The sequence below is a fragment of the Cygnus atratus genome, chromosome 20 (assembly GCF_013377495.2).
Source record: "Cygnus atratus isolate AKBS03 ecotype Queensland, Australia chromosome 20, CAtr_DNAZoo_HiC_assembly, whole genome shotgun sequence".
Lineage (NCBI taxonomy): Eukaryota > Metazoa > Chordata > Aves > Anseriformes > Anatidae > Cygnus > Cygnus atratus.
This window is the reverse complement of record NC_066381.1, coordinates 5,786,283-5,795,976: the sequence shown is the minus strand read 5'-3', so window position 1 is coordinate 5,795,976 and position 9,694 is coordinate 5,786,283. Positions and strand designations below refer to the sequence as shown.

Sequence of the window (9,694 nt, the reverse complement as noted above, 5' to 3'; positions counted from 1 at the left end):
GGTTGGGCTCTGGGCACCCCGCCGGGTCCCAGAAGGGCAGGGCCGCTGCGAGCTTGCCTCAGTGAGGGGTGAGGCGGTGCTGCTCTAGCTCCCTGTGAAGGGAAAGCTGCTGAGTGCACCTCCTCAGCCCCCAAAACAGAAGGCTGCCTCTCTTTCCATTAAAACACAACTGGTTTCCTCTCTTTCCATTAAAAGACAACCAAAGCATCGCTGCTCACATGTGCAGTGCAAGCTGTGTCTGCCCCTTACCTTCCAAGTGTGCAAGGAAACAGTCGAAGCCCCTCCAAAACACCACTTACCACTGCAAGCTGTCACTACCAAAACCCATGAAGTGTCACATCCACCCCACTCCAGAACCACGGGCTTCATCGCTTTCATTCCCGACCTTGCAGAAAGTTCTGGCAAGGTAAAGGATGCACTTCAGAAGTAGGGTAATGTCCCATGAAAACTACTTACTAAGAAAGAATCCAGACAGTTTTTCAATCACATGCAAAAACTAGTTTCTTATTCTCCAAATAAATTTTCTGCCAAGATGCAGTTAAAATATTTTCTTCACACCGTTTCCAACTCCAGTAGTGCTTACTTCAGCTAAACCAGTGGTGTGTGCTAATATCAAGTCTTCAAATAACTTTAAATTAAGAATCAACTTTAAATTAGGCAAATATTTAAAGGACAGTTCTGAAAGCAACTAGCCAATTAACAGAGCAAGTAGGTTGATGAACAAATTTTGACTTTCTACATAGCACATAAATGAAGTTTATACAGCTTCCATTTCTATTTTGTGATTTTTCTATCAGCACACCATGAATGTTAGATGGACTAGAACATGCCATGTGCTTTAACATCAGTGAAGTACAAATGTGGTGCATCTTTAAAGACCAGTTTAGGTTAAACTTGTCAATCTTTTGAAAAAAGATTTCAGACTAGGTACATTTAATCATGTTTTGATCTGAAAATGTTATGCTCCTGAGCCAGCAAGATCTAACTGCAAGCCAAAAAGCTGATAATCTTGTGTGATGCATCAATTTTACATAAAATTACATTTACGCAGCTACTCAAGAAAAGTCACTGGAGATACAGGGAAAGATTTACTTCCACAATCAGCTGCAACTTGTTAACCAAACAGAAAAACTGTTTCCTATAAAAACCTGTACCTATAGAGAATTTACAACTTTCCTGTCTCAAGTAGGAGGTCAAATTCCTTTACATTTCAATTGCATAACAGGAGGCAGTATCTTCTACTACCCAGAGCCATGTTCTATCCTGCATCTGATTTCCTTCAGTCTGTGCTAGGGATGAAGTTTCACATTGTATATTCACCTGAACAAGAATCAGAGCCCAGGTTTTCTTCCATTTAGACAAGGGCCACAGTTAGCCAGCTACAATTACTAATTTACATAAACTTTAACCACTTCAACAAACAGATCAAGAATAACCTACAGCCATTGTTAATAAAAGCTTCCTCAAACTGAGGGACCACATTCACATTGTTCATTTCCATACACAAGGTTGAATCAAGGTGTCTTGGCATCCCAGCTTATTGATCTGAGATGCAAGTTGGTACTTGAGGACTGCCAGTCTACTATTTGAAGAATAGTTGTTTTGAAGTACTGAAGTAAATTTAAGTTTCTTATTCCTCCCAACCCAAATCATTTGCTGAGTTCAGACTTGGTTAGATGTTTGGGGGCAGCTGAAACAGATTTATGCAGGTAGAAGAAACTGAAAACTTGAAATTAAAGGGCAAATGATTTATTCTATTCAATGAAATAAAACAGCTGATAGCTTACTAGCATAGGGTACCTGTTTGTAAAAAGATGATTTTAAGCCTAAGGAGCTCAGAAATACCTTGTTTAGCTTCTAGTCTGAAACACAGACCAGTGACATCAGTAGACACTTGAAGAAGGACTCCTCAGCTCTGATGTACCACTGCCTGCCATATAGGAACACGGAGTGCTGTCCCCACAAGTATTTTGATGCAGACATCCCTTTACAGCAACACAGGGCTGCCGTAACAGCTGCACACTTCACTCTGTGTTCTGGAACACAGGACACAAGACCCACAGAAGTTTCTTCACCAGAATAAAGTGATCTTTAATCTTTAACCTCTATGGGCTTCTGGTTTCATATTAAAGTATTCGGCAATTCAGTACCAGTAACTCCCCCAAAGTACATTGTTTAAATTAGCTTTTCCAATAAGATTAAGTCTAAACACCTTTACCTCTTTTGGCTTTGTCATCCCATCAGCTTATACCTCATGCTGGCAGTTCAAAGAGATCCATCTCTCCCAGAACTACACACTCTTTGGACAGGTTACAAAACCAACTCTACTAAGCTACCTGAAGTTAATATTCTCACTTCACTGCCATTATAATGGCACATAGTTGGATTTTTGTCAGAAAATTAACTTAGAAGATAACACATGATATGAACAATTAAGAGTAAATAAGGACACATGCAGGTAGCTGGTTTTTTTTTTTAAGTTTCTATACTTCCTTTCAAACGCTTTAATAGAATTAGTTTAAGTAAGCCTACAAGCCACAAAAGATTGCCTGAAAGACAGATCAAGTAATATAATGACCCTCCCACCGAACTTAGACAAAATTATGTTTTTCTCAATACCAAAGAGTCATTCCAAGTGAACAGCTGGCTTTCTGCAACTGCCAGGACTTTGGGCAAAACTACATGCAACAATAAGTGTAACAATTCACATTTTCCATGTTTTCATTTGATAGGCACCTCAAATTTTTAATCTGTAACATGTTACTAGAAGCAACTATGTTTACTATTTATTTTGACTACAAATTTCACTGAAACAATTAACATAAAGCAGTAGGGCCCCAAACATCCCTGACAGAGATGAGCTGAAAAGACCCGTTTAAATATTCTCTCTGCTATTTGTCTGATGAACAAACTTTAAGTTCCTGGAGTTTTTCACTTAGATAGTTTGTATCTGCCTCTGTCAGATTTTCTGAATCTGACAGATTTTCAAGGAATCTGGTTCCTGCACAGGGCTTTCCTGTTATCGGATCTATGACATTTCCAACCTTGAAAACAATTTCAGCCAGTTCGTGTTTCACGTGTTTGCTCCTCCGCTCAGGCAAAGCTTTTAGAAGAACAATGTCTCCAACAACACACTGCTGCAATGGGTCATGAGCAAAATAGGTTTTTCGCTTGTTAAAGAACTGTGGAAGGAAAAAAGTAAACCTTGGCATTAGGTTTCAAGACAGAGCAATTACTAAATATATTTAATATAAAATGAAATAAATTTCACTAAGAAGTGAAAGCTTGTGTAATTTTTTCTCAATATTGAGTTTGGAATGTGTAGAGAAATGCAACTGTGCACACTATTTCCCAAAGAAAGCACAGTATAAACCTTCCCTAACTCTCTAATTAGGACGTTATCACCCACTGAACTTAGGGAAAAGAAGATGGGGAAAAAAACAACTACAAAAAACTGGTCATAGCCAATATGTGAATATGGATATAGTAAGTTCTTCACATAACTAGGTTCTTTTTCTTAAGATCACCATTTTCCACCAGCCTCTCTGCTCTCTAGTTCTGTTAGCTTTTCTTCTCTTTAAGATGCTCAACAATTGCTGCAACAAGACAGCTGCCTTGGTTCTTCCAAGCTCAACAACTTTCCTGTGCGGTCTGTACTTCAAGACCTGATGTACAGCCTTATCTACCCTAATATTTCTAAAAATAATCAGCCATGAAATTGAATTAAGTTCTTACTCAATTCATTTTTCCCATATAAAAATTCAATATATATTTTGCAGAATTCAGAAACTTAAGAAGTCAACATGTTCTTCTACAGGAAGAAATATTGGACTCACAAGATCCATTACCTAATTCAACTCTCTCGTGCCTTCTGGTCATGAAATACAACACCTACATATACCACAGGTATATCAATAGAGAACATGCTAGTTTTAACCTCCCCATTTGAATGTATTGAAATGAATGTAAAAAAAGCTCTTACAGTACATCATATACAGATTCAAATACTAAATATGCTTATAATTATGCGTACTAAAAAATAACTACAGGATCTATTGGAAAAGTGACTAATACCAAGTTTAAAAACGCAAAGCATATTCCAAATCAACAGTAAAAAAATAAATTTAAGCATGAACCAACAAAACCTGCCTTCCTAACTCAGATAAAATGAAGTACATTAAGAAAGCATTTAGTAGATGACCTGAATGGGAAATAACCTGACAAAATACACTGCTCACTGCTTGTCACTCTTCATAGTCAACCTCACAGCCAAATCATTATGCAAGTCCCTTAAGGGGTTGGCAGTGTGAAGAGATTAAAAACTCTAAGAGTCAGATTAACAAAACATTCTTCCATACAGTACAATAATCACACAGCAAGACAAGTTGTTAACCAGCTTTTACCTTTAGTAGGTAAGGATCTAGCACAAGCCTTGTCACTCTCACTTTGGCGGTCTTCTGCATTTTGGTTCCTATGACTTTTCCTACTATCCATTTTGCATGGACAGCTCCACGTGGTACAGACATTGTTTGGTTACCGTCATCCAGTGCCTGGCAACAAGCAAACAAAAAATAACCAGTTTCAGAGCAACAGCAAATTCCTTTGAATCATGCTGACTGCTACATACGTGAGAAAGAAATGCATAGCTATAGAAATTACGAATTTAACTCATACTTCAGCCGCTGATTTTGCTAGAAGAGTTCATGAGGTTTGCATATGACTAGAGTTAACCCAAGCAGAAAGCAGTCTATAACTGCTGCTCAGAAAATCATTTGTTTGTGCATACCCTATGACTCTTAGCTAATTAAACTTATGGTAATTAAGTTCTTCAAGTTACATGAGATAGCCAAAAGCTGCCTCACCTACAGCAACCACAATCACTTTTGAGTGAGTTCATTCCTGTAAGGAACTGTACTCCACTACTTTATTAGCTTTGTTTAAATAGGAACTGCTTTCTGCATCACCCTTACAAGAGTCACAGGCACGTTAACAGAGGATATTAAAAGGCTTAAACCAGTACTAAAACTGCTGGATGCTAATTACCTGTTTCTCTCTCAGCTAGCTATGCATTGCTAACCACTACTGACACCTGCTGAATTCTCAAGCTGCCCCTTTTGCACCATTACACCAGGCTCACTTAAACACCCCAGACCACCAAAAGCAGCACTTCACCCCCCAGGAGGGCCCATACAGAGCACAAAACACTTCCCAGGTCAGAGTTTGATGCTGCTTTTACCGTCCTTGACTAAGCTGCGTGATCCAGGAGGCCCCCTCAGGCCCCCTCAGGCCCCCTCAGGCCCCCTCAGGCCCCCTCAGGCCCCCTCAGGCCCCCTCAGGCCCCCTCAGGCCCCCTCAGGCCCCCTCAGGCCCCCTCAGGCCCCCTCAGGCCCCCTCAGGCCCCCTCAGGCCCCCTCAGGCCCCCTCAGGCCCCCTCAGGCCCCCTCAGGCCCCCTCAGGCCCCCTCAGGCCCCCTCAGGCCCCCTCAGGCCCCCTCAGGCCCCCTCAGGCCCCCTCAGGCCCCCTCAGGCCCCCTCAGGCCCTGCCGCCACCACCGCCGCCTCACCGGCCTTAAGGGAAGGGATGCGGAAGGGGCGGGGCCGCGGCCGGAAGAGCCGCGCGGCAGGGGGCGGGGCCGGCGGCGGTGGGCGTGGCGTGGCGGGGAGGATTTAAAGGCGCAGGCCCGGGGCAGCAGTAGGGTGGTAGAGGTGGGGGTCGAAGAGAGGGGTTCGGTGTTGGGGGGGTGTAAGGGCGGAACCGCCATTTTGTGCCACTTGCTGCTGGGCAGAGTCCTGTGTGGGTGCGGGCCTGTGAGTGGCTGGCACCCCCCTCTGCCCTCACAGGAATTAAGTGTTGCTGGCACTTGTGTTTGTGTAAATGACCCAAATAGCGTGGGTTTTCCACGTAAACCTGAAGGAACTGGGATGCCTGCATTGAGCACTGGCTTCTTGTTGTCGATTGTCCCTACCTTGGGAGAAATTCAGTTTAAATCTGTAAAATCAGTGCCTGAAAACCAAAAAGCACCTTACAAATAGAACAGTGCAAAACTCCTTGGCCGTGCCCTAGTGCTTGAGGTAGTTTCCTCCTGGCAGCCTCAGTGCCAGGCAGAGGCTATCTTATTTTTTAATTTTTTTTTAATTGTTTCACACTTTTATCACTGGCAAGAAGCCTGATGCCCACCTTTTCAGGCTTGTTCTGTTTAGGCTTTATTGTCCCACACAGGAAGGGGGCAGGCAGGGAATGACACCTACCTGCTAGGACAACACTGCAGCTTCCCTCGTTAAGGTGGCGGGGCGTGGGGAGCCCAGGCTGTTCGTACAGCTGCAGACACTTGAAACAGTTCGATCAAACACTGTTAAAGAAGTCTGGAAGTACACTATCCGTCCTTACAGATACCCAAGTCAAGATTCAGGGGTTTCTCCTAATTTACTTTACTGCTTGAATTGCAGTGGAGAGAAGTTGGGAGGAGTCTTGCTGGCACAGGCAGGAAATGGTTAAGAGCCCTTCATATCACCTGGGAAAGCGATTCTTTGATTTTTCAGAGGGCGCTAACATGCTGCAGTTCATGGGGAACAAAGGGAAGGAGATCAACTATAAAAGTTGTTCTTGGATTTTATTTTCCGTGGCAGAACGTGTGAGGGCTGGACATTGATGTTTGCTGAAAAATAAGGGATTTTGGATTAAAAAGATTTTTTTTTCTTCTTATCTTCGTTCAGAAAATGATCTGTGAAGTAACTCTGATTCCAACCGGTGACTTTAGATAACTTCTTTTTGATTGAGAGGTAAGAACAACATTTGTATCACTGACCCATTTTAAAACAGTGAATTCTTTGCTAAAATTGTTCCATAGGTAGGACAAGGAACACACTCAGGAGTGAGTCAACAACAGTAAAAAGCCCACAGCGCTTTTCCTTTACTGTCTGTGCTCAGTTTGCTTGCATTAATTCCTGAGCTTAAGCGTAGAAATTCAGGAACTGGGAGAAACCTAATGAGCCAGGGGAATTTACAGCGGAGTTGCAGTAAATGTTTCAGCAATGACAAGAGGCTTTCAGTGTGTAGTAGTATCTGTGTTAATGTGCTTTTGCACTTGATGCATCAAGCATCTTCTGTTGGTGTCTCTTAAAGTGCTTCCTGAACCTTGCTTCTTTAAACCCCATTGCACTCCCTGGGGTTTTACTTTTCAGTCTTTTAAGGACTTTGCTAGCAAATGCACGTGTGCTGCCCCTGGGCAATGTGCTGGACCTTAACCTGGGAGGACAGACTGCTTTTGGGGGGTGTAAGAGGGGTCTAAGAATTTCCATTTATTCTTAGCCTGTACACAGATGAGAGGTCTCACCTTAAAAGTGATGCTGACTTTTTGTGTGCGTTTGTGTCAGTGAAAACAGATGTTTGACCATGCAAAGCATGATTGGATGGTAACACCTCAGGCACAGTCACTGAGAGCAAGTGCTGTGTGAAGGGAAATCTTTATATCCTGTGGAGAGCACTGCGAACCATCCATTTACCTTGGAAATGCCAAACTGAAAGTGAATAGCACTCTCACTCTTGGCAAGGTTAATTACAGCTTGTTCATTGAGGTATTTTTCAGTGTCTGTCTCCGTAACGTACTGAATTCTGGAATTTATTGAGCTTTTTGAGGGGTGCTCGTTTCATTTTCTTTGTACGTTTTGGTGAATGCTGGAAGTAGTATCTGATGGGTGGGTTATTTCCCATTTTGACAAACTGTGTAGTGTAGTGGTGGAGCACTACAGTCCATCTAGTGTAGTGATAGAGATAAGCATCAGTCATTGCAAGAGTCGCCTTGCCAGTTATTCTTGCTATTGCTTGTTGTTCCCAGCTTCCTTCCCCCACGTTTTGCTCAGGTGCTAGTTTCTTATTGTCAAGAACAGGGAAGATTATAACCCAGTTAGAGCTGGTGGATGTCAGTTCTTTCATCTTGGACATGAACATGCTAAAAGGCAGCATCTGGACCGTTTAGAACCTGCAAATTATATTCCTCATTGCTGTCCCTGTTCCCCTCATCAAGCAAAGTTTTTTGTCATCTTTCTGTTAGTTTTCATAAGGTGCACGAAAAGCTGTGGACGTTCACAGTTTCTGAACTATGTGTTCCCACATTCTGGCTGGGCTGGAAAGTTATCACCCTGCCCTCTTTTGGATTAATATGGTATTTGGTAAGGTTATGACATGCTCTAATCTATTCCATTTTGCTGCTTCTGACTCTTGTGCTTTGATGCCTCTGGCAAGTGCAGAAATAAATCACTGGAGCTTGGTGACAGAAATTGCCTTGAAACAAGCTGCACATGATTCACAGTTAAACGTTGTTATCAGCAAGTATCTAGAGAGTGTATCTTTTCTGCATTTAAACAAAAGATTGCAAACCCAGATTGCCTTATTTGGCAAGATTTATATGAAAAAGTTTTTTCTAAAAACTTCACTGTTAAGTGCTTTTGCTTATGTTGTCAGTATCTGACGTTCATTTAACCTATCGGGTGTGAAAACCTTTCCTATTTCTTTACCAGTACTATTGATTAAAATGCTGTTTACATTTCTTGGGAAAATTTGATATTCAAAAATGTCTTTTCACTGTGAGTCAGAATGTACTTTTCCATGGAATAAAAATTCTGGAAAGGGAAAAAAATGCTATTGGAAATGTTGAACAAATTATATTGTCATTTCAACCAGGTTATATAAGAAAAAAAGAAATAACTTCAAAGTCAGAATGAAGGGCTCTGGTGTTTTTGTCATATTTTGAGAAAATTAGTACATTCTTTTGAAATAGTTCAATTTTATCTGTTCAGCATTTTCCATATGAAACTCTTTGAGAATGTTCTGTTCTGGCCCAAACTCCAAGTTCCTATTTAACTGAATTGGCTGTTTCAAATTACACGTTAAAAATGAATTATGAAGCTTTTTCTCTTTTTGTCTCCAGCCACTGGTGTTTCTTCTAGAGCTAATATAAGAAGGGTTTGTGTCCCAGTATTCCATGGTGGTTCGTAGTTCTAGTGCTCTAACTGCTATATCCCATGGTAAAATTATTTACAGTAGTTCTCTGTTTTTGAAGAAAAATGGGCAAGAGTGAGCTTTGGAATGTAACAGGTTAAAACATAACTTTGCTGTTAGCTCTGCTGCAGCTTGCAGATTAGGGATCAAAAAATTACTGCCATAATTACTGCTGGTTTGGATGCCTTCACATGGTGCTCTCCCTGTCGATATTACTGTGGTCGTATTACACCATACTACTATGGTGATTTTGTGGTTTTTAAGCATTCCTTTCCCTTTAATTGAAAACACCTTTGTATGCTAAACAGGACCTGGATTCTGCTCAGCACTGTGATGTTGCCTCAATTAGAGGAAATGCACTCAGTGGTGAGATCTGCTTTGCACTCCTCTAAATAAAAGTATTCCCCCACGACAAGGGGGATACCCCAAAGGTGAAGGGATTTGGTATTTCTTCGGATATGCCTCCCATGTGTTAAGATCCCTGACACTCACTGGTTTACCCTAATTCTTTGCAGTTTGAGCTGTCCTCTTCTAGCACTGTTGGCAGGCACCGCCAGCAGGAGGACTAATCAGGAAAAGTGCTTTAGGGATGTGTATTCCCCTTGGTCTTGAGGTGGGGGCACATACTGTCATGCTGTTGCAGGCAGAAGTTTATCTAACTTGTTCAGAAAGACAGAACTTCTTTACTTTTCCACCA

At 41.8% G+C, this 9,694-nt stretch overlaps 1 protein-coding gene across 2 annotated transcripts; it reads right to left on the bottom strand.

Annotated features, from left to right (window-relative positions):
- Positions 1-2,489: 2,489 nt before the first annotated feature.
- On the bottom strand, positions 2,490-5,613 carry MRPS17 (mitochondrial ribosomal protein S17). 2 transcript variants are annotated; one of them, XM_035559268.2, is made up of 3 exons: positions 5,564-5,613; positions 4,404-4,550; positions 2,490-3,182 (listed from the first exon to the last, which is right to left on the bottom strand). In XM_035559268.2, the coding sequence occupies exons 2-3, from the start codon at positions 4,524-4,526 to the stop codon at positions 2,892-2,894; spliced, it is 414 nt and encodes a 137-aa protein (XP_035415161.1). In that variant the 5' UTR covers positions 4,527-4,550; positions 5,564-5,613; the 3' UTR covers positions 2,490-2,891. The 2 variants fall into 2 exon arrangements, with proteins under 2 accessions (XP_035415161.1, XP_035415162.1); XM_035559269.2 differs by lacking the exon at positions 5,564-5,613 and adding an exon at positions 4,675-4,692.
- Between the last annotated feature and the right edge of the window lie 4,081 nt (positions 5,614-9,694).